Raw genomic sequence first — 25,788 nt, forward strand, 5'->3', positions numbered from 1 at the left:
CCCATTCTGGTACTTCTGGGTTTCAGCGGTGCGTAACCCGAAAAAACGCAACCTGTAACCCGAGGTATAACTGTATAAGGTGTCACAGGAAAGTTCAGTGAATGGTCACAGAAATCGGATAGTGAGAAATATTCGAACATACATACCTTACAGGCCTTCAAAGTAGGCACCCTCTGATATAATGCACCGTTGACAACATTTGTAGAACTGTTGGAAACTTCTGGAGAAGACCCCTTTTTGTACTGCTTTCAGTTCCCTCCTCACAGCAGCTTGGATGTGTGAAATGTTGGGAAATCTGTGCCCTTTCAGCACAGATTTCAGTTTTGGAAAAAGAAAGAAATCTGGTGGGGCCAGATTGGGGAAGTATGGAGGGTGGGACAACTCAGTAACCTCATTAACGATTTTATGTGGAATGTGCAATTCTTCCGCCATCATTCAGATGGACAAAAGCCGACCCAACATCATGAACTGTGTTGACATTTGCCGCCATTTTGTTGATCGTCTGCCAGATTGAGGGTCATCTTTGATGGTTTGCCGCCCTTCACGGAAATGCTTAAACCATTCATACACTGTCTTTCGAGTTACAGCTCCATCTCCGTACACAATCGTGAGCATTTCGTAGGTTTCCGATGCCGATTTACCCAATTTGAAGCCCAATTGACTCTCTGCTCCATTTTCAATCGCTGCGCACTGCACTATTAACAGCTACCCCCCCCCGGTGAAATTAGCAAAGATCTATCACACAAATGATAATCATTGTTGGAAATGCAAAGAAAAAGAAGGTACTTTTTATCATATGTGGTGGACGTGTCCTAAGGTGAAAGACTTCTGGGAAAAGATTTATAATGAGTTGAAAAAAATGTTGAAAAATACTTTTATTAAGAAACCAGAAGCCTTTCTACTTGGAATAATAGGACTGGAATTGCCCAAAAAAGATGTTAGATTGTTTTTGTATGCCACTACAGCGGCAAGACTCTTATTAGCCAAAAACTGGAAATTGCAAGAAATACCAACAATAGAAGAATGGCAGATGAAGATGTTGGACTTTTTGGAGCTGGCCGACCTGACTGGAAGAATCCGCGACCAGAAGGAGGAGGAGTATCAGGAAGAGTGGATTAAATTTAAAGAATATCTAGCTAAATATTGTGATATAAGATAAATAGAAAATTCCTGGAAGTAATAAATAGGCTTAGGGGTAGAATAAGAATATGTGGTAGTAAATATTAAGGATTAGAATATTAATAAAGGACAAGAGGTTAGTAAATGAAAGGAGTTAATATTATTAGAAATATGAATTTGGGGGGGCAGGGAATCAAACCCCTGCACTGGGGGCTAACATACATAGCATTTCAGGCTAAAACCCTGTTTTCCAGAGAATTCAAGCCTATTGATTTCAGAGGGGATAAACACAAGGGACTAGGTGTGGATTTACAAGGTTAGAGGCTCATGCAAGGAGACTGACGTGGCTGGAAACTAACAGGCAGGTAATGTAGTTGCCATAGCACCTCCACTTTCTGGACCACAGGATCAAGCATGAGCTCTTGAACATGCTTTCTTTGTGCAAGACTGATTTGTGTTCCTGTGTTTACAATATAAGCACTCGAAAGCCTTCCCTGGAAAGATCGCATCAAAATGTCTCCCCCCCCCTTCCGTTCTTACCTGTGCGAATGATTCAGAGCGAGGTCGGGCTTCCTCATCTTCAAGTAGCAGATTACAAGCTTTGTTTCAATAAAACTGGCAATACTTGAGATGTCTTTCGGAGAGGCTTCAAAGGGCTTCCCTAAAGCTGCACCTTTGCTGCAAAGCTTGCGAGAAATAACAACAACACCCACTTACTGGCGGTACAAAACCGTGTGACAAGTACATTACATAGCTCGACGAAAAGCAGAATAATCAAAGCAGGGTGGTGTTCAAAGCGCTCTGCACGCGTCAATGTATTGCAGGCTTACAACGCCCCTGGACGATGGTAGGCCAGTATTTCATTGCAACTGTGGGGAGGAACTGAGGGCTTAGAGACTGAGTTCATGGTAGGGACAACAAGTGAAGCAGGGTGGGACTTTTGGTTCATCCACAGCAGCAGTCTAAGCAATTGTCCTTCTTTACTTGTCCTCACCAGGTGAGTTGTTATGAAAAGGTTGCATATATTCAGGGCTGGTCCGCCCATGAGGCAGCCTGAGGCAGACGCCTCAGACGTCAGAATCCCACTGAGGCACCAGCTATTGGAGAAGTGGTAGCTTCAGCGACGGTGGCGGCTTCCAGTGAAATCTCATGAGATCTTGTGCACTTTGCAAGATCTCATGAGAGTTCTGCGAGATCTTGGTGGAACCCACCATCTCTGCTGGCTTCATGGGAGCTGCTGCGTGACCCAGGTAAGGAAGGCTTTGGCAGCAGTGGGGATGGCACCCCCCCCCCATTCTGCCTCAGGCGGTGAAATGGGATGGGCCTTCCCTGCATATATGTGTAAATAGAACCGTATATCCTAAAGACACCACAGTCTCTGCCAGCCTTCATTCCAAGGAAACCAAACCCTGTGTAAGCACTTTGAGCCCCTAGATCAGGCATAGGCAAACCAGGCCCCTCCAGGTGTTTTGGGACTACAACTCCCATGATCCCTAGCTAACAGGACCAGTGGTCAGGGATGATGGGAATTGTTATGTACTGAAGTTCTCACCCTGGGCCGGTAGGGGGATACTGTAGATAGTTTTCACTCAGGTCCACATATGCAAATAGGGGATTGAAAGTGACGTTCAGTGATTGGAACAGAAAGTGGTTACAGAAAGTGGTTACTGTTGCGTTGTAGTGGAGCTCTATATAAGCAGGCTGGCTGAACCCTTCAGTTCAGTTCTGGCCTGGCCTGTGAATAAACAAGAGCTGTTTGAAGAATCGCTGTGTCGTCTGATATGTTCACTCACAACTAAACAGAAATTGTAGTCCCTAAACATCTGGAGGGCCAAGTTTGCCTATGTCTGCCCTAGAGCCTCCCACTACTCGGAGGTGGGGGTGTGATGTAATGATACCAAGCTACATGGGCCAATGCCCTGACAGGCAGCTCCTGTGTTCCTGGGGGTTAAAAGGTGATATTCAAAGCATCTTCCTTTCTTGTGCCCATAGGATGTGCATAATGCTTCTCCACTGCTTGACTAGAATTGAGGCTAGCTTATGTAATATGCTTAGACTGAGGTGCTATTCACTGCCCACTGTGAGAAGAGGGATATTAGAGCACATGAAGGATGATTTGAGGATATATATATATATATATATATATATATATATCCTAATACCATTTAGAATCATTTTCTCCCAATGATCAACTGAGAACCTGATTTGCATATTCCTTAGTCAGTTGGGAAAGGTCGTGACCAAAGAAATAAAAATCTCAGAATACCTTTTATGATTTCCCTTGCCCAATAATAATAGAGGAGATTCAGATTAGAAGAGGCTGCTTTAATCCATCCATCAAGAAAGCCAAGGAAGACTATAAGTAGGAAAATAAGTGAAAGGAAGAGTAATTTCTGTTCTTAATTCTCAGTTAATGGAAGAGAATCGCGTGAAAAGTGGCCCGCTGAATGCTTTAAGGATGAAATAGGCTTGTTTTCATATTTCACTCATATTCTTCTCCCATGGAATTTAATATAGAATAATCACCTTATTACTGAATACTTTAAAAGCATTCTGAATTTCTAATGCAAGGCTAAGGTCCTCTCTCCATTTATAGGGAGCTGTTTAAGAAGCACCATGGGAAGAGAGAGAGAAAGAGGAAGGGGGAAAGTTCCCTATCTCATTTCTTTCTCATCACAGCAGTTGCAGGAGCTTCCATTGGAAAGCGAGGTGCCTGGAGAAGCTTGTATGATTCTCCACATGCAGCAAATAGTTGGTGTGGGGAGGGGGGGGGAGAGAATTAAATCAAGGAAATAGCATGTGGGAGAAAGAGCCAAACTGTCTCCCCAGGGTTGCAGGCCCATCCAATACGACAGTACTTTTATCTTTTAAAGAAGATCTATCTCTTAAAGAAGATCACAGATACCTCCCGCCATCTCTGCTTGTTTGGCCCTGTGATCCCACCCCTCAGCCTCCCCCATCAGCCCCTGTTTGGACTAGCCATAGTCGAGATTCACCACAGTTTCTTTGGATTTGGACCTCACACTAAACTGTGGTTGATTTAAAAGGGAAACTGGCTCATGAGGCCGGTGACTGGGAGTAATTTCCACTGTGGGAAAACACTTAAAAACGGGTTCTGGAGGAAAGTTCAGCTCTACTTAGAGAAGAGAAGCCACCTTTTAAAAAAACTTCTTATTTTTTACTTTTCCTCTTAAATGTGGTCTAAATTAGGAAATATACATATTGGGCCACTGTCGGCAGATGGAAACATTGGCAGGATTTTGTTTTCACTTGTCGTGTAACAGTTATCATGGAAAATATGGATTGATATAATAGAGTTTGGAGAAGATGCGGTTTTAAATGATTAAAATGGGACGCCAGGGAAGGGATGGGGGGGAAATCCTGAGATTCAGAGGAATCTCTTTATATGGATATGTAATTTAATTTTTTTAAATATAATTTTGCATTGTAAAAATCAAATGAAAATGATTTCAAGAAAAAAAGGAAATGTACATATTGCGTATGCAGGTTTTATGCTCCATTTGTGTCACTAAGGCTTTGAAAGATCTAACAACAATGAGCTTCGGGAGCAACGGGAGCATCATGGGGATTCGAACCGCTGACCTTCCGAACGGCAAGTCCTAGGCTCTGTGGTTTAGCCCACAGTGCCACCTGCGCCCCTTTAGTTTGCCTACCCATGTTCTATTCTTTCAGTGAATGATTCTTTCACTAGCTCCCCTCCCCAGATTTTTAGGGATCCACATGACCTGAGTTGGGTTGTGCCATTCTCTAGTTTCGGCCTCAAGACAGGGCAAATGAAGTGCTTTGAAGATTTGAAATATGCTACACAAAGCTCCCAATATAATTACCGGTACCTCTTTTATTTTATCCCACCTTTTCCAGGAAAAATCGCAGGCCGTTTATGACACTCCTCAGTTTCAAATCCCCATATCATCTTGTTACAGGGAAGAGACGTAAATCAGAGGGTTCATTGCTTGTAACTTTTAGCCCTGCTACTATATATATATAGATATAGCCTCCAAAGTGTCTCTATAGGAAAGATGTATATGTGGCTGAAAGAGCAAGAGAATTATTTCTACACACCTCAGCGAGCACAAAGGTATTGCCGAGTTTTTTTGGGGGGGTTAATTCTTTTTGGGTAATAATGCTTTTCTACAGACTAGACCCTGCTTCAGCGTGACAAAAAAAAATATGGGAACTGGGAAATGGTGCTGTTAAATGATGGCGGGAAGGAAGGAATCATTTAGAATCTTTATATTAAAGCCCCACCCTTTAAAATGATGTTCAGGGTAGTTTTTTAATAGTTGATGCTTTTTAATATTTTGTTGGGAGCCCCCAAGAGTGGCTGGGGCAACCCACTCAGATGGGCAGCATTTAAATAATCAAATGATGATGATGATGATGATGATGATGAAGAATACAACAACAACAACCAACTTGGAGAGTGAGGTTCAGCGCTATAATCCTCCCAGAGCCTTTGAAACTGGTAAAGCTGCTAAAAATTACATTTGAGATATTCCAACCCCCATCCTGATGTTCTTTGATGTGGAAGGAAAAGGATGAACTTGAATTTCAAGCGCTGGATTAGGCTCAGCATGGACTGGGGAGCCTTCCGCGTGATCCAGCAAGGCTTTTCTTGTGAAACAAAAGCCTTGCGGGACGTATCTGAGGCCATGCGGTACCATTTCAGACTTCAGGTGGAGGGTGACCAAATGTTCGAATGCTTCTCTGCGTCATATACAGCCCTATCAACTTGAATGAGAAGATATAGTGTATTTAATCCAGCTTGCCTCTTTTGCATGAGCAAGTAAGCATTTGTTCTTCCACCTGCGTTCAGAAATGGTACAACTACAGACAGGTTGCATGGTGAGGCCCTTTCTCAACAGGACCTGGAAGTTATTTGGGGTCTGTTCCCATACATTTTCCAAACCAGTGCATGAACTGAAATATGGGTCTCCTTGGAAATTTGCGCTTCTCCTGATTCTCCTTTGCGGCTGCTTGCCTCTCAGCCTTCCTCCAATATTGATTGTAATATCCTGGACCAGGGACAGCCCACCATGCTGGCTACTGCTGTACCGGAGAAAAAGGAATCTCTCAAGCTAATAGCATTGCCTGTACTACTCAACCTTGCTTTGCAGGCAAAAATGACAAGAAACCGGCATGATGAGGACTAGTTAAGGTATCTGTAGAGCTCATGCACACCCACACACATTTAAATAAATAAATAAATAAATAAATAAATAAATAAATAAATAAAAATAGTGAAGAATAAGAGCAAATTGGCTTTTGGTGCTATCACTGTTCCCCGTTTGATCTTCCTTTCCTTATTTTCGAGACAACTTGGGATACGTTTTCAGCTGAGCGAGCAGAAATTCTATTTATTTATTTAAAAAAAACCCTCCGCCCTGCCTTTATTGTTAATGAGAGTTGTGTAAATAACTTCCTGTACAATGTCTCGAAATTTTCATTTCATGTTAATTCAATACTAAATCTGCATGCAGCTGCCATCCGAGAGGAGCTAAATTTACTGGGCTTTATGCGAATCGTTCTGCAATTGCTGTCATTGAGAGGTTTATTGTTTGCTATTCTCGCAGCCCTCTCAATGAGCTAGGTGGGCATTGGATGGGCTGAAAGCCTGGGATGCATGATAATGTCTCATTCCACAAAGCCATCCCTATCTGAGCAAGTTAGGCTAAGCAGGGTGCTATTTATTTATGTATTCAAATGCATAATCTCAAAGCAGTTTACATTGGCCCCTATGTCATAGCACTGTAGAGTTGGAAGGGACCACGAGGGTCATCTAGCCCAACCCGCTTGCAATGCAGGAATCTCAGCTAAAGCATCCATGACAGATGGCCATCCAACCTCTGCTTTAAAATCTCCAAGGAAGGAGAGTCCACAACCTCCCGAGGGAGACCGTTCCACTGTTGAATGGCTCTTACTTTCAGAAAGTCCCTCCTGATGTTTAGTCGGAATCTCTTTTCTTGTAACTTGAAACCATTGGTTCGAGTCCTACCCTCCAGAGCAGGAGAAAACAAGCTTGTTCTCTTTTCCATGTGACAGCCCTTGAGATATTTGAAGATGGCTATCATATTTCTTCTCAATTTCCTCGTTTCCAGGCTAAACATACCTAACACTTGGTTTCCAGACCCTTGATCACGTGGGTTGCCCTCTTCTGTTCATGACTTGGGGTTTGCTTCCAAAGTCACAGGGACATAGGAAACTGCCTCATACTGGTTCAGACCTCTGGCCCATTTAGCTTTGTACACTGGCCAGGAGTGGTACTCAAGGGTTTTCATACAGGGGACTTTCCTAGCTCTTACCACCTGGAGATGGTGGTGATGGCAATGATATTGATAATGAAATTTATTACCTGCCCTTGACCGGAAGGTCCTGGGGTGGGTTAAAACAATTCAAAATTCAGAATTAAAAGCAGTTAAAGTGGTCACAGGAGATGCGTGGTTATGGAACAAACACACTGCATATGTTGGAGGTCAATATAAAGAGCTGCATCTTCGGCCTTTGCCGGAATCTGTACAGTGAAGAAGCCGGACAGACTTCTGTGGGGAATGAATTCTACAGCTTAGGGGCTGTCACAGATAATGCCTTTTCCTGAGGTTTTGTGGGAGTTGGAACTACTAAGAAGGCCCCTTCTGTTGACCTTAACACCTGGAGGGTCTATAGAGAAGAAGCTGGTCTTCCAGAGATTTGGTGTCTACTGTGACGGCCTGGGACTCGGGGTCGGACTCGGAGCCAGAAGAGTCTCAGTCTGCACCGGATCCTTTGCCTCAGGTGGCAGCTGAACCTAGTCTGGGGCCTGATTCTGAAGAGCCCCAGTCTGCACAGGTTCCCCTGCAACAAGCACCAGCTGGGCCGAGTCAGGGGCCTGAGCCTGCCCTGGCTCCAGATGCGGGGATTCTACAGCTTAGAGGCTGTCACAGATAATGCCCTTTCCTGAGGTTTTGTGGGAGGTGGAACTACGAAGAAGGCCCCTTTGGTTGACCTTAACACCTGGAGGGTCTGTAGAGAAGAAGCTGGTCTTCCAGAGATTTGGTGCCTACATCTTTTAGGGCTTTAGACACTAGCATGAGCATCTTGAATTGGGTACCTTCCACATGCAGAGCAAATGCTCTGTCACTGAGTTACAACCATTTCCTTAGATCAGGCATGGCCAAACTTGGCCCTCCAGATGTTTTGGGACTACAATTCCCATCATCCATGACCACTGGTCCTGTTAGCTATGGATGATGGGAGTTGTAGTCCCAAAACATATGGAGGGCCGAGTTTGGCCATGCCTGCCTTAGATGCAGAGACTAGTTCCCTAGCTACTGTTCCTGAGTCCTGATTCAGAGAGCATGACTGTCAGCTCAGATGCACCTCAACCTCTGCATGCCACAGTTGCTGTAGATGCAGATCAGACATCTGTGAGTAAAGCCAGCAGCACTGTACTACTCAGGTGAGCAAACAAGCCAGCTGCGTGATTAGCATCTTGTGCAACTGAGCTGGTGCCTAGGCTTTATGGTTTGGTTCTGCCACCTTCTTTGTTGTACCCAGAAGTCGGGTCCAGTGAGTTCAAGCAAACTCATTATGGAGACAGGGTCAAGAGACAGATGTAACATTTGTAGAACAGAAGGGCTGATTTGGAAGCTTTCTGTATAAGCACATCTTTATTCTCTCCAGAGCTGAGTTGGGGGGGGGGGGAATAAAAAGCTCTGCCCATTTGTTATGAGAGTCATTTGTGGGCAGCTCTGACAAGCCCATCACCAGCAGACCTCCCTGATATCTCTGTCACCGCCTTGCAACTACTGTTTATTTTCTGCAGAAGGGGAAGGATGGGGCTGGGTGGGAAATGAACAAATAAATGCACAGGTGGTCCTTAATTTAAAAAACAAAACAGGGCAGGCAGTTTGAGCAAAACTGATGGACTGGCTGACTTGACACCTCTTGTGCAAGTTGGAAGTGGATGTGAAGATTGTGCAGTACAATCGCTGTAAATCAACGAGTAGGGAAACCCCAGGCCTGGAGAACTGCTCCCCCGACCCCGGGCCACCCCTCCACTGGCCCTGTTTGGACACCATTTTTCTAGCCCACCTGGAATGCGTCCTTGACCTTTGATAATGCTTTTTGCTTCTCTGGACAAAGGATAAAAAAAGAAGTGTGTGTATATGTAGAAGCCAGCCTACTGTACACAGACAACATTTACATTCATGGCTCCACCTGTTTTCCCTTTGGCCCCACCCACCACTCCCACATGGCCCTCGGAAGCCTCCTCAGAAGGGAATGTGGCCCTTAGTCTGAAAAAGCTTCCACCTCTCTTGCCTGAACTAGTGCTTCTCCCCTCCCCCGTTTTCCCCTGAAGTGTACATGTGATTGCAGATTCAGAATAGAAATCCTGAAAGGGACTGCCTTATCAATCTTGATGTGAATCACGAAAGCAATTCCAGGGTCCTTGCGGGTGGAGGGCTGCTCCCTAAGGGAAGTGGCAAAGTTACCAGAAAGCATTCACTGCCCGCAAAGCTGTTTTCCTGGTTTTGGCCTGCCATTGCATCCTATGTCAGAGAACTGAATTGACATTAGCTGCACAGCCAGCCTCTCACATCTCTCCTCCGCCTGTTAGACAGGGACCATTGTTCCAAAAAGCTGCTGTCACTGGCTGCTCAGCTGCAGAAAGCTAGCAATCTCAGATGCATTATGAACAAACAATCAAACAAAGAGCCCCCATCCCTGAATAGAGCCCCAAACCTCAGCGTGTCCTCCTACACCTTTCATTGTCTCTCTCAACAGCACACCTCCCCTCTCTCTCTCCACCTCCACCCATCGCTGCTGTTCATCCTTTGACACTGTAAAATAACAAACGGCTCTGGCAAAAGCTGTCACTGTGCCCTGCTGGCGCGTCTATGCGCAGATCGCCTAAATGCAAGTGGAGTACTTTAATAACACACTTCTACTGTACCCGGGTCCTGTCCTTGCGGATAAAGTTCCTCTCCAAATCAGTCTGTGAGCTTTCTGAACCTTAGCAAGGCCCTTTTCAGCGGGACTCTTCAAAAATGTTATCAATTTGCCAGGAGAAACTCTTCAGGCATAAATGACTACGCAAACAACGCAGGCTCACAAAAACTTCCTCTAGCGAAGTGGGTGGGGAAACCCTCCCCCAGCCCCTGTGAAATATACTAGGAGTCGAGAGTGGATTTCATGCTCTTTATTCAGCTCATGGTGGTGAGGAGGAATGGAAGTTCCCCCAGAATGTCTGCTTTCAAGATCGGTCCACAGGAGCCACCCAATCCAGCTCCAGGTGGAAGTGAATCCACAACCTGAGTGGCCTATAGAAGAATCCCGGAATTAGCCAATCACGTGGGGCCCATTGTGTAAAGAATGTATATAAAGCAGACATTCTGGGGGAACTTCCATTCCTCCTCACCACTATGAGCTGAATAAAGAGCATGAAATCCACTCTCAACTCTGAGTATATTTCACCTTTGTCCAGCTTTTCCACAACAGGTGGAAAGGACTCCTGACTACAATATTCCAAGGAGGTGGTGCAAAGTAGGGGGCAGTCCAGCCTCTCACCTTGTCAGTGGGGCCCAAAGGCCTGGAGGACCTGGAGAGGCTTGTTGCAATCACAACACAATCAAGGGTCCCATGATTTTCTTTTTTAAAGAAAATTCTAATTTGTAGATGTGGAGCTGGAGTACGGGTCACTAATGCTTAATTGTCATTACAGCCTCTTATTATTCTACACAGCAGTTAATCAGCTTTTAGACTGGGCGTGAGAGACAAAAATAACTCTCTGCATTCTACTTCTACAAAACAGCTTACTCTTATCGGCCCTTTTAAAAAGTGTAATTAATGTTGCTGGGTTGCCTCTACTCAGAAGGTGAAGAGATGGAACTGCAGCGCGGGAGGTTTCTGAATCCCAATCTTATTTGTGTTTAGGAATGTTGGAGAGTTTTGGTGGAAACAGAAAAGGGAGTGGGAATTTCTGGTCTTCGCTTCTTCACCCCATGTCTGAACCCCATGTCTGAAATCAGTACAGTGGTACCTCTGGTTGTGAACGGGATTCGTTCTGGAGGCCCGTTCGCAACCTGAAAAGAACGCAACCTGCGTCTGTGCATGCGCAGGTCACAATTTGCCATTTCTGCACACGCGTGTGATGTCATTTTGCGCATGCGTGAGCAACGAAACCCGAAAGTAACCCTTTCTGGTACTTCTGGGTCGCCGTGGGACGCAACCTGAAAATGTGCAACCTGAAGCAAATGTAACATGAGGTATGACTGTATTCACTGCTGCTACTGTTTTCAGTCTACAAAACGATACTTAATCCCCCACCTTTTGCATTTGTGTCTCCTCCTTTGCACTGAAATGAATGGGGTCAGGGCTGGCGAGAGACATTTTGACGCCTGGGGTGAATCACAAAATGGCGCTCTGCACACCAGGGAAGGAAGGGTGAGCAAAGATCTACATCAGGAACAAGGTGGAATCAGGAACAAGTAGGCAGTCACCGGTGTGTGTGTGTGCTCTGAATTATGCTGGGTGGGTGCAGTCTGGGAGACCCCAGAGGGAAGCCACTGCCATTTCATTAAAAACTTCCCTAAACAGGGCCACCTTCAGTTGTCTTTTAAAAGTAAAATAGTTGTTTATTGCCTTGACATCTGCTGGGAGGGTGTTCCGCAGGGCAGGTGCCACTACCGAGAAGGCCCTCTGCCTGGTTCCCTGTAACCTCACTTCTCGCAGCGAGGGAACCGCCAGAAGGCCCTCAGCTCTGGACCTCAGTGTCTGGGCTGGCTGATGGGGGTGGAGACGCTCATTCAGGTATACTGGACCAAAGCCATTTAGGGCTTTAAATGTCAGCACCAACACTTTGAATTGTGCTCAGAAACATACTGGGAGCCAATGAAGATCTTTCAGGACCGGTGTTATATGGTCTCGGCGGCCACTCCCAGTCACCAGTCTAGCTGCCGCATTCTGGATTAATTGCAGTTTCCGAGTCACCTTCAAAGGTAGCCCCACATAGAGCGCATTGCAGTAGTCCAAGCGGGTAGAGGAACGTAATGATAAAGGAACTGATTACACAAGTAATTCCATAAAATTCCTCTACACCTGACAGTCCTTCACCTAATGTAAAGAGATGCTGTGGATGTGCTTAGGGTGTGGAGTTTGGATATGCTGTAGCAACATGGTAATAGTGATTGCAATTTGAAGTACAATAAAGCAATAGTCAGTAAAATTATGGCTGGTCTAAGTAAAAGGCATTTTTCTGTCTTGATAGTACATCAAACACTCAAACGTTGATCACTGGAGCCTTTGCGCGAAATGTAAATGAAACCTTGTGGGGAAAGTAAAGGAATTATTGCTTATGTCATGTTTTCAGTGGAACAGGGAAATATTTCTGAGCTTTAGAGCGACTGTCAACTCTGGGCAAAATAGCCAAATGTACAGGGGAGTCAATTAGGCCTAATTATAAATCACCCAATCTGTTCTTGTTCTCTTTCTTCCTTTACTGCAGAATTCTTATACCTCTGAGTATGCAGTTGCCAAGATGCCAAAGATGTTGCTTAAACAAAGTAACATGTGGAGAAACTGCCATTGCTAATGCCAAGTAAATAACACAGGAACATAGATGTTGCTGGGAAGGAAAAAATAATTATAAAAGGAGAATTCCCTGGATGCCAAGATGCAGTACTCTTTGGTGAGAGAACACCAGCGGAGATTTAAGATCACAAACTATGCAGCAAAGTAAAGCGTGGACATATAGACCGTTAGACCTTTAAAATATGCCCTTCTAAGTTCCTTCCAAAGCTCCCCTAGCATAGCAAAAGACCATGCATTTGGTAAGTTAAAAATGGGTTTACGTAAAAACTCTTTAAAGGTCAGGTTCATGTGCTTCTCCATACTTCAGTCAGAAAGCACCGGCAGTAAAACTTGGCTTAGTTACAATGGTGAAAGTTTCTCAATTATTGTTATAGGGACACAAGAATGGCTTGTAATAGCCATGCGGTCTGAGCTGCAGCAAACATCTCAGAACCTCTTCACACGCTGAGCTCCTTTGGTAGACTGAGGTGAGCAAAAGCCTTGATTACTTTCCTCCCAAGGTGAGGGAGAATGACCTAGCTAAGCCTGGCAGGACAGCTTACTCGATGGCATTAACCCCTTCATGCATTAATTTGACTTAAGCATGTTGGTTAAATGAGGCTGGTTATCCCTCAACATGAAGCTGCCTTATACTGAGTCAGACTATCTAGCTCAATATTGTCTACACTGACTGGCAACAGTTCTCCAGGGTTTCAGATTGGAGTGATCCCCAGTGCTACCTAGAGATGCTAGGAATTGAAACTTGGACCATCTTAGGGTTGCCAGTTAGGAGCATCCCAGACCTTGAGTTTTCAGGGTCCAAACCTGAGACCTAGGAATGGCCCCTGCTGATGTGAAGGGGGTGGTCTGTGGAGATGGAGGTTAATGGGAAAAGGGGAGCATCTCCCCTATGAACCGACCTGTTCCTGCAATCATCGTCTGAGGCCCTTCAGTGAGAGGTCTGGAGGGCGGAAACACAAGAATAAGCCTTTTCTGCACCTTTGTTAGATATCTCTATCTATCTATCTATCTATCTATCTATCTATCTATCTATCTATCTATCATCTATCTATCTATCTATCTATCTATCTATCTACCTATCTATCTAGGTGCCAGGCAAAAACATTCCTCTTCTCCCAGGTCTTTGGATACTTAAACAATCAATAACTTTATAAACTCTGTGTGTGGGTCATTGTTTTTTGTTTGTTACTGTGCTATGTCTTTTTGTGTGTTTATATTGTAAATTGCCCTGTGATTCTTGGGTGGAGGGCAGTATAGAAATTAAAACAACAACAACAACAACAACAACAACAACAACAACAATAATAAGGAAGGCATACTCCCACAGAGCGTCTCCACTATAATTTGCAGCAGCTCCTGCCAGCCTGAAGCCTGCAAGTTTCATTGCACAGTCTTATTATTATTATTATTATTATTATTATTATTATTATTAAGCACAGTGTTACCCACCTGGAGATTCAAGCTCTCCACTTGCCAACTGGAGTGGGCCAGGCAAAGCTAGACACTTCAGGCCAGACCTGGAGGTCTGGTAACCCTTGACCATCTCCATGCAAAGCAGACGCTCTCCACCAAGTCAAAGCCTTTCCCCTAAACAGCATTTCTTGGAAAGAGACGAGACGGAGTAGGGAGGCTGGTGGATGAAAAACCGAGTTGTTCTCCCCGCCATGCTGAAGGTGATGGCACTTGGCTGAAAATGCCACAAAGATGGATGGGTTCAAAATGCAGTTCTTAGATGCAGGGGGCGGGGAATAGATCGTTATAACAATTTAATAAAAAGAGAGCCCTCTTTTGCAGCAATAAAAGAGAACAGAAGGCAGAGACGGAAGAGGAGCATGCATAAAAATCAATTCCTAGGCTTTGCTCTCTAAAATATAGTGATAGTGCCACAGTCATAAAAAAAGAAAGAAATGGATTCGCCTTAAGAGAGAATATTATGAAAATGATGTACAGGTGGTACATGATCCCAGTCAAGCTTGCAAAAATCTATCATTTGCCCGATAATAAATTTTGGAAATGTAAAGAGATTGAAGGTACATTCTTTCACCTTTGGTGGACGTGCCCAAAGATTAAGGCTTTCTGGGAAATGATATATAATGAAATGAAAAAGGTGTTTAAGTATACCTTCCTGAAGAAACCAGAGGCCTTTCTCCTGGGCATGGTCGGCCAATTGGTGCCAAAGAAGGATAGAACTTTCTTTATGTATGCCACAACAGCAGCAAGAATACTTATTGCAAAGTATTGGAAGACACAAGATCTACCCACCCTGGAAGAATGGCAGATGAAAGTAATGGACTATATGGAATTGGCGGAAATGACTGGCAGAATCCGAGACCTGGGAGAAGAGTTGGTGGAAGAGGATTGGAAGAAATTTAAAGATTATCTACAGAAACAGTGTAAAATTTATGAATGTTAAAATGATGTTGGATTAAAAATAAGTGGTATTAGTGACAAAGTTAGAAAGTGTATGCAAAAATGAATTTATGGATGAAAATAGTTGTGATATGTTAAGATACAAAGCTAAAGATGATAAATGGAAAGAGGGTAAGGATTTGCTGATTTGATTATGTAATTGGGAATACAAAAAGGGGAGGTGTGAGGAGGTCAAAGAAATAAGGATATGAGCTTCAAAGTTAGAAAAAGAATAATGGATTTTTTCTTTCTTCTTTTTCTTTTTATCTATTTTTTGTGTTTTGTGTATTTTTCTGTTTTGTGCTTTTTCTTTTTTTGTTGTATTTTGTTAAAAATTTCAATAAATATTTATTTTTTAAAAAAGAAAGAAATGGATTCACATCTGTTCTTTTAAATCTGAAGGGTAGAACATCTCCTTTGCATGCAGAAGGTCCCTGATTCAATCTCCAGCATCTCTAGGAAGGATGGACAAATTCCTTTGTCTGAAATTCTGGAGAACTGCGGCCAGTCAGTGCAGACAATGCTTGAGCAATGGTCGGACTCATTATAAGACCCGTTCCTATGTCCAGTTTCTATACCAAGCTGAATGCTTCAGGCCTTTTCAGGGATGCAACCATGGGGGGAAGATGGGGGGAACTGTCTTAATAAAATGCACAACCCCACACCCAAATCGTCACAACTTGTAAGGTTGCGGTTAGGCATTGGTTAAAAAATTGGTTGGTGGAGGGGTAAGGATTGGCGGTGCCTGCACCTTCAATGCTGCTGTGGAATGGGAATTCTGTTAAAGGAATCCAGGGGCTTGCCTTTCTTTCGTCCATACCCCTGAATGGGGCTTAGGGCCACGCAAGCCCCCGGGAGCATGTGTGGGGTGAGGGTCTGGTGCCCAGCTCCATGCTCTCCCCAATATTGTTTTCCCTTACTGACTTTTGCTGGAATCCGGAAGTCAGCTCTGTCCCCAGGCGGGGGGACAGATAGTCATAACCAATGCCTAAGCAACCACTCACATTTATGTATTTTAAGAAAGTTGTGGCCAAAATTATGCCAAAAACCTTAAACAAAAATTATGTGTGAATTGTGAATTATTTAGGGGGTGGCTTGGGGACCTCGACACACAAATCTTAGTGAATTATGGTGAAAGATGAAATGCAATCAAGGAACATTAGCTGCCCCCCTTGTATATATATATTTTAGCTCTTACCTTCACAGAGCCCAATCCTTTCCATGTTTACTCAGAACAAAGTCTGATCACACCGAGTTCAAGCGACTTTAATCCCACTAAAGGGATATAGGATCAATTGACAAAATAACCCTCAGTCACAATAAAATGGTTAAGGTTGCTGCACCCATTAATTCTTCAAAACTGGTTCACATTAGCAATAAAGTGCTAACTGAGTTGGCAATCATTGTGCATTACAAACAACACAATGCACAATGATTGTCACGCAGTATTTTCTGGAGTGGCTTAGCTTGCATTTCCTTGCTTTTGTGTGTGTGAGTTTTGAAAAGAAATCGGTACAGCAGTCTGTTCTGTAAAGAAAAGAGATATTTTCGTCTATTAACTTCCTGTGCTTGAAAACTTTTTATTGTTGTTGCAGGCAAAAGTAAAATTTGTGGTTACTTTGTGTGTCTGTGTGCATGTGTGTGAGAGAGAGGGGGTGTGAGAGAGAGAGAGGGCGAGCGCAGCAACCAGTGCTGTTGTTGTTGTTGTTGCTATCAGCATCGCGTTGCTAATGATTCAGGCTCAAAACAGATGTTCATAATGTTACTGGTTTATTAAAAAGGATTATATGCTGCTTGCTGTCAAGGCTCTGAACACAGGCCTGCGGCAGGTTTTCTCCTGGTCCAAGGGAGAAAAAGGAGGATGGTGTGTTGAGGGGTGGTATACAGGTACAGTGGTGCCCCGCAAGACGAATGCCTCGCAAGACGAAAAACTCGCTAGACGAAAGGGTTTTCCGTTTTTCGAGGTGTTTCGCAAGACAAATTTCCCTATGGGCTTGCTTTGCAAGACGAAACCGCTAATAGCCGCTAAGCCGCTAATAGCCGTGCTTCGCAAGACAAAAAAAAACCACAAGACGAAGCAACTCGCGGAACGAATTAATTTCGTCTTGCGAGGCACCACTGTAATTTAAGGTACCTGCAGCCACGTATAGCTTTCAGCTTTTCTGCTTCTTTTTGGAGGAATGAGCTTTTAAGAACTCGCTTAGTCTAAACTAGTTAGACTGCAACATGCGCAACAAGTAAGGAAACATGCACTACGATGGAAGTTGGTGCATCACAGTAGTATTGCTTTTAGGCATTGTGGAGTGGATATGTACGACAAAAAGGAATTTGCTTAGTCTGGCAATCAGATCCTGACATGTATCTGCTGTTGCCCATCCTTGTATGCTCACGCATACAGAATGCATTCACATTGGGACACCCTTCAAAGAGTTAAGTCAAGAGCTGAGGCTACGCTTAAAAAAATAAATAAATGGAGTGACACTTAAGTTGATTTCACAATCGCACCGGGAGAGCCCATAATGACCATCTGTGGGTTATGGAATTAATCCAGCTCGTGAAAAGAGATCTCTACGGCCCTCTGGTGAATTAATCATACTTTATTTGAGATCTTCATTTCACATCCCAGAGACAAACACCACATCCGAGATGGCGAGCACAGCGATACCGTTTGGAGCTCTTTCTAGGCTTTAAAAGTAACATACCAGCCATTAACTTACTTCATTTGTTTGTTTAATGACCTGGAGGAGATTATTTTCAGGACAACAGAGTGTAAAATTTAATTCCGGAAGAGATTTATGGCACAAGGAAACCTTTCTAGAATTTGTATACCATCTTTATCGGGATAATTAATTGCCTGTCGAGAGATTTTTTTTTTGCCCCAGACATCTTGCTAACAGCTCCCACTCCAACAACTAAGCCAACGTCAGGACTGCTTGCTTCACTGGGGCAGAGTACATGAACCGGCTTTAGATCCACATCTTCTGTGGTAAACAAGCGTAAAGGCCTCACTTGCTTCCAGACATTTCCCTTCTTTGGTAACATCTGATACAGCGCAGCAAAGAAACAACCACCATTTTAAAGGATAATGAAGAGTACAAAAATTAGTAGCGAGTCTGAGAAACAATCCATGTACTGTAATAAACCTCTCCTCCCCATTATGCGCATTACCATAGAGTTATGCGTGGGAAGCAGCCGCAGAGAAGCGGCAACCACACCATATGGGGGGACTTTCAAGCTATGTTGGAGGAGGACTGCAAGGACCAACTGGGTAATTATAGCCAAGCGATTTAAAATTAAAAGGCTAAAATTGGAATCCTAAGCACTTATCAATCAATTAAAATATTTATATCCTGGTGGATGGAGTAAATTAAGATGTCCAAGGTGGCTCACAATGTGAAAAACCCAGCTACGCAATAAAAGAATGGCTGCAACAGCAAATTTGCAGCAGCGGCGAGCAGAACTTCCCCTTGAATTCAAGGGCCCTCTGCTAAAGCAACTTTCACTTAAGCCTCAACCGAGCAAGGGTGGAGAAGATTTTCCTCAAGGAGGAATTTTGGTGCCCCTGTTGAAAAGACCCAGCTCCTGAAAAATCTCCACTGTATTATGTTGTTGTTGTTTAGCCGTTTAGTCGTGTCCGACTCTTCGTGACCCCATGGACCAGAGCACGCCAGGCACTCCTGTCTTCCACTGCCTCCCGCAGTTTGGTCAAACTCATGCTGGTAGCTTCGAGAACACTATGCAACCATCTTCTCCTCTGTCGTCCCTTTCTCCTTGTGTCCTCCATCTTTCCCAACATCAGGGTCTTTTCCAGGGAGTCTTCTCTTCTCATGAGGTGGCCAAAGTATTGGAGCCTCAGCTTCAAGATCTGTCCTTCCAGTGAGCACTCAGGGCTGAGTTCCTTCAGAATGGATAAGTTTGATCTTCTTGCAGTCCACGGGACTCTCAAGAGTCTCCTCCAGCACCATAATTCAAAAGCATCAATTCTTCAGGGATCAGCCTTCTTTATGGTCCAGCTCTCACTTTCATATAGAAAGCGGAAAATGCCAGGGTGACCAGTCAATCACCACATGCCTTCTCCAGTACCAGCAGAGACTGGTTCATTTGGGCAAATAGTGCATCAGTCTCAGTCTGCCCTCGGCCAACCTCCAATTGCCTGCGTTCTTACAACCAACTCAGGGCAGTGGCGCTGCCTGTTCTGTTCCTCTTCCTCATTCTCAGTGTTGCCTTTGCAGAACTCAACAGAGATTCGAATGGGGCAAAACTTAAATGAATCAGCTCTGCCTGTCACAGACCCTCCAAGAGTCCTAATTTTCCAGGGCCAGTCCTGGATTTACAGAAGCCATCCCAGTTTCTGATTTGAACCCAGAATGTCCCTATTTTGCGTATGGAGGGTATGTTGGAGGGTATGGAGTTATGCAACCCCCCAAGCCAAGGAGATAAGATACAACTTTTAGAAGACACCTGAAGGCAGCCATGTATAGAGAAGTTTTTAAATGTTTAAAGTCTTATGATGTTTTTATGTACAGTGGTACCTCGGGTTACATACGCTTCAGGTTACAGACTCCGTTAACCCAGAAATAGTGCTTCAGGTTAAGAACTTTGCTTCAAGATGAGAACAGAAATTGTGCTCCGGCGGCACAGCAGCAGCAGGAGGCCCCATTAGCTAAAGTGGTGCTTCAGGTTAAGAACAGTTTCAGGTTAAGTACGGACCTCTGGAACAAATTAAGTACTTAACCCGAAGTACCACTGTATGTTGGAAGCCAACCAGCGTGAAATAGGACATCCCTATTTTCATCAGAGAAATGTTGGAGGGTATGCTGTCATTGGCTCAGCTTCCAGCTATGGTTGGCCTCTCTACTTTTCTGCCTTGCCAGTCCCAAATGGACGCCAGCCACTACGTATTTCAGTGCATGGCAATGTAGTTCAAGAAGACTTTCCCAAATCCTATACCACACACACACACACACACACACACACACACACACCAGTTTTGGAACATACCTGATTCATTTCCACCACACAGCTTAAGACAGAATTCTGGGCCTCTGTGCACCCTGCTAGCACTTATCCTTTGGCAGTGAGAATTAAAGGTAATCAATATTAGACTACAGAGGGAGAACTCGAGCATTTTAGAGCGATGCAAAATTCCTGCACGAGGAATGCTGTAGCCTGCTCTCTCGGGGTTAGGTGCTGAGGAAATATTCGCTCTCTCGGGATAAATTACAGCCGCTAATTACATTTTGGTCCTCAGACGAAGAGCACGGTTTGATAAACACACACAAAAAGTAGGCCATTTCACAGCCTCTGGGGAGCACTGCATTACCCAGGATGACAAAACGCACCTTTTAAGCCGTTTTTAAACAGCAGAGATCCTACGATAATGAGAATGACTGCAAGTGACTTTGCAAATCAAATGTAAAGGGCTTGCTGAAGTGGAGTACCTGAGCGCTGGGATGTGAATGGAGGAACGTATGGAAAATCAAGAAATAGCATAACGGGGAAGGGAGGATGATGGGAAATCCAGGTGCTTGGAGATCCTGTTCCCTCCCCCCCCCCCAAGTAACTAGCAATACGGGTCAATGGATATATGTCTGACTGTTTGGTGTAAAAGGATATAAAATGGTCCAGGTGAGCCCTGGGCATGTTGCTCTTAGAACTTTCATGTATATTCAGCCTGCAACAAAGTTTTCTTGAGAATAAAAGCTTTGTCTCGAGAATGGGGCTTAGAGCTGCTCACCTGGAAACAGCTCCCCCCAGGGAACCTGCTCTAGGCAACCACAGTTCCATTAACCATGTTACATTCTTATAGCTCTCACAGGAAAGCAGATAATGCCAGTCCTGGCAAAGAGATGGGGGTGGATATCATAAAGACACCTACGTTTTCCCCAAACCAAGCAGGTACCCCTGACAGTTAGGTCCAGTCGCGGACGACTCTGGGGTTGTGGTGTTCATCTCGCTCTATAGGCCGAGGGAGCCAACATACAGCTTCCGGGTTATGTGGCCAGCATGACTAAGTCGCTTTTGGTGAACCAGAGCGGTACCTGCCGGAGCGGTACCTATTTATCTACTTCCACTTGACGTGCTTTCGAACTGCTAGGTGGGCAGGAGCTGGGACTAAGCAACGGGAGCTCACCCCATTGCGGGGATTTGAACCGCCGACCTTCTGATCGGCAAGCCCTAGGCTCAGTGGTTTAGTCCACAGTGCCACCCGCGTCCCTAAGCAAGTGATGGCACCAGATAAAAGGGCAGTGAGTCCTCCCACTTAATATTATCTGCTCTCGCCACCATTGCTTACAGCAGTGTCCCTTGAATTTGGGTCCCCAGTTGGTCTACAACTCCCATCTCCAATGGTCAGGGATGGTGGGTGTTGTAGTCTGAGGTTGAAGAACACTGGCCTAGAGCTAGGTGGGTGACAGAAATGCAAACAGGTTTACGTTGAGCTGCATTGCATATAGCGACGTGTATTTTCCAGGGTTGGGTGGGGACATCATAATGCTTGCCTTAAAATACATATATCTCTTATTTGGCTCATCTGGAGATGGATTCTGCTTCTCCTGCCCTTAAAAGCCACCAATGCACTTTCCGTGAAGCTTCTTGCCCATATCTTCCTACCTTCTCTCCCACCCTCTTACAGTATGTGGCTGTTGGCCCCAGCAGTGGTAGAGGGATGCACCCCCAGCCCCAAGTGCATTTTTAAGGTCTATTTGCACTTAATGTAGGGAGTAGAGATCTTCCACTGCCACCAGTGCCCATCAGCTGCCATGGACTGGCTGGTTGCAGAGGACGGATGGGAGGCATCAGCTAGGAAACCCTCAAGGGAAGAAGACTCAGAGCCAGGAGATTGGTGGTGGGATGGCGATGTGTCATCAGAGGGAGAAGAGGGAGGAGAATGGGAGCAGGAGGTGTAAGAAGCTGAAGAGGTAACAGGGTTTTAGTGAGCAGGAAGAGGCTTCGGGCAGAGAGCAGTCAAGAATCAGAGGCAGCAGCAGAGGGGGCCCAAGCAACAGAGATGAGGCAGGCGGCTGAAGAAGCCAGGGAGTCTCCTGCTGCCACCAGCTTCTCTCCCCCTGGTCTCCCAGAACCAGATTAGGTATGAAGAGGGTGGAGCAGAGATGGACAAGGCGACAAAGTCTCAGATGGCTTGAGAAGGACCCAGGGAAGGAGGAGACTTAGAGAGCGGAGGGAAGGCAGGGACCTGGCAACTATCTCACTGGGCCTACCAGGAAAAGTTGCTGTTCCCACTAGGCCTGAGCTGTTTTGGTTTCTTTGAATAAAGAGTTAACTTTGTTGATACCAGGTACTCCTTATTGCTGACCTACTCCTAAACCTGGCTCCTCAGTGGGTGGGAGAGTGTGAGAGGAGATATGGACTAAACAGCTCTTGTGTCAGCACCTGGCATGACCAGGCAAATGCAGGGGCCCTGGGAGGCTTGGGGTCTGAGGCCAGTGTCCTTGAACTGCTCAGCTCTGTAAAGAAGTGATGTGAGGCACCTACGGGTGCTGCTGTGGTCACCAGCGTTCTTATTTCCAATGCTTGTGGGTCTTATCCCCATTGGTATATCCGGGTGGGGCCCAGAAGCAGTGAAGAAAAGGAGGAGGATGCCGGAACATTGCTAGAGCTGAGTCTGGCCATGGGCCAAGCCAGGCATGGAGGGAAAAGGAGTGCTTGGGTGGGTGGCAACAGGAAAAGCAAGCTGAGGAACCAGGCAGAAGTAGTTTGCTTCCATTGAGGGCTGCCAGCTGCCCTGGCCCACAGAGAGGGAGAGGGAGTCTACGCAGTGGCTTGGAGGAGCCACTAGAAGAGCAGGGACAGCCAAGAAGCACTGCCAATTCTGGCTCTCTGGCTGGCTGCTTTTTTAAAAAATGACAATTCTTTCCCAGAGTGAAGTTCAGGAGTAGAGTGCCAACCCGTCAGTGCCTGGCAAGGCAGCCTGTGAGTGGTCTGGGAAGGGGCACAGAGGGCGCTTTGCCCAGGATACCTTCAAGCCTGCAGGAGGAGGCATACTGTGGGAGGAATCAGACCCCATCACATTGCCTGGTGACATCAGGGGTCCGGTGGCATCCATTCTGGCTCCGAATAAACTGAGTTCAAGATCCACTTCTGAAAGCAATTACAAGCCCACTTGGGTCAGAGATGGCGGCGCATGGTTTTGTTGCTGCTGCTGCTGCTGTTTTGCAAGTCGTACACTTTTTTTCTTGCTAAAATGGACTCAAAGCCTCCTTCTTTGTGCAAGAAGAATCCCTTCTGGGTCACTGCCACCGAAAGAAAATTCAGGTAGGTCCAAGCCAAATTGCTTCCTCCGCCTTCTGTTCTGGAGCCCTGTTCCTCTCGGTGGCTCCTGTCCATTATGTTACATTTTGCTGCCCTGTGCAAAATGCGCCAGCCACACATGGGGGGGGGGAGGTACGGAAATGGTGAGGAAATGTGGTCTCGCTGCAGCCTGGGGCCTAGTGCCGCACTTATTTACACTTTATGGCATCACTTTGTGGGCTGTGATACATAGAAGAATCTGGTCGTACAGCTGTAAATGCCAGGTCCCCAGCAGGCTGGATAGGCTTTTAAATGTGCTAGAAAACCACAAGGGCTTTTCGAAATGTCGCCTCCCTGTGGGATTAATTGTCAAATGCTGGGAAAAAAGAGGGCTAGATGTCAGAAGAGGCTTGTTTGCAGCTTGCACACTTCAGCTGGCAGTCACGCAAAAAAAAAAAAAAAAAAAAAAGCTAGATGGGCTGGTTGGTTTTTTTCTTGTAAACTTAGAAAAATGGGGAGTATTTATATGTGCACGGCAAAGGTCAACGGTTTCTACCTGCGAAGGCAGGAACCTGATGATATGAGAGCTGTGCGGCTGCAGCCAAACTCTGCAATGCAACTGGTTTGCTGTTGCTTTTCTCCACTTTGTTGACCACCACTTGCAGGGAGGAGGGGGACAAATGGAGTGCGCCGATTCACACATCGCATACCTTTTCTCTCCAGGGTCAAATTCTAATTGAAGAGAAAGAACATCAAGCCAAGGAGGATGACCGGCTTGGCCTGATCCATCGGCCAAAGGAGGAGAATCTATAAGGGGCTCACTTCCCCCTCTGCTCACTGCCGGAAAGAACACTCTGTTCCAACTGCTTTGGGACTGCAGAAACAAGGGCGAAAGAAAACTCTGGTCCCAACTGTTGGCCAAGGAACAAGAGCCACCAACTGCTATCTAAGCAAGGTTCTGAGAAAATCAGCGTGGCCCGAAATGGGTGCAAATGCTTTGGGTTTAGCGCTTTGTCCTGAAATTAAAGACCTGATTTCCATCTTCTTCCTCTTTTGCCCCTCCTTTCCACTCCCCTTCATTTCCGCATCCTGTCTTACCATAAGCCTGTTCTCAGAGCCTCCCTCTCGCCCTTGTTGATGTGAGCCGTTTCGGTACAGTGGTACCTCAGTTTACTAACTTAATCCGTTCCGGAAGTCCGTTCTTAAACCGAAACCGTTCTTAAACCGAGGTGCGCTTTCCCTAACGAGGCCTCCCACTGCTGGTGCCCTTCCACCGTTCGGATTCCGTTCTTAGGCCGAGGTAAAGTTTGCAAACCGGACACTATTTCCGGTTTTGCAGAGTTCGTAAATAGAATCGTTCTTAAACAGGACTGTTCTTAAACCAAGGTACCACTGTAATTGAAAAGCCAGATAAAAAAACAACTTATTAACTCAGGAGCCGTCTGAAAGGAAGGATAAAGAGCAGGATTTAAAAAGCAACCAAGTAACCATCCTGTCCTGTCTGGGCTTTGTCCCTTCAGATAGCAGGTGAGGCACCACTTAACTGAACCCTCCTCCAGTTGAAATTGCCTCTGAATACCAGTTTCTGGGAAGAAGAAGCACAGAGAGCTTTGCTTCACTCAGGTCCTCCTTACAGGCTTCCCATAGGCAACTGGCTGGTCCCTGTGAGGTCAAGATGCTGCTATTTTTGGTGGGATGTGGTTCAGTGGCAGAACATCTGCTTTGAACGCAGAAGGTCTGACTTGGTACAAGGTGGCTTCCCATGTTCCTATCCAGACCCGAATCTATGCCCTAATTTCTGGGTAAATGGACTGGGGCGGGGGTGTTGGTTACACAACAGAGGGGACAACTGCACAGTGACATTTCCATCAGTAAAACATCCTCTTGGTGACCCTTCTTTTGAAGCAGCCTCCAGCTTCCACAGCTCTGCAACTTTAACTAGCCACCCGCTGATGATTAAGAGATCTTGGTGCCATCATTATGGCTGAAGCTGCACATGAGCAAACAGTTCCCAGCAGTGGTAATCCAATTTCTCTTATTTTTCATCATATATATATATATATATATATATATATATATATATATATATTTGGTGTGTGTGTGTGTGGCAGGGTAGGGTGGGGGGTTCAGAGCTGCCGCACACCCATCTGATAACGATGCTTAAATAATGGGTGCTGCTTTTCTGTTTTATTTTCTCCACTTTTGGCCGCTTATGTCAGTTTTATAGCAGCGTTATGGAAACATGACAGGGAAGCGAAAATCTGATTATGCCTAAATCCTGGCCCATTATGTGATTATTATGAGCCACAGCACAGCGGGAGTTACAGCGCTACGATAGAAGGGATTTCCAATATAATTAGATCAGATTGGCAGCACCAAAGAAATCAGGGCAGAACATTACGATGGCTTTCCTGTAAATGC

The 25,788-nt window shown here is 45.3% G+C and overlaps 1 protein-coding gene across 1 annotated transcript in view; it reads right to left on the reverse strand.

The window, feature by feature from the left end:
* Positions 1-25,788, reverse strand: part of SPATA16 (spermatogenesis associated 16) — a 156,007-nt gene that overhangs the window by 114,668 nt on the left and 15,551 nt on the right. The window contains exon 3 of the mRNA XM_081862520.1: positions 1,660-1,805. Within this exon, the coding sequence (XP_081718646.1) occupies positions 1,660-1,805 (146 nt within the window). The remainder of the gene's footprint in view (positions 1-1,659; positions 1,806-25,788) is intronic.

The sequence above is a fragment of the Podarcis erhardii genome (genome assembly GCF_964252035.2).
Source record: "Podarcis erhardii genome assembly, chromosome: 5".
Classification (NCBI taxonomy): Eukaryota; Metazoa; Chordata; class Lepidosauria; order Squamata; family Lacertidae; genus Podarcis; species Podarcis erhardii.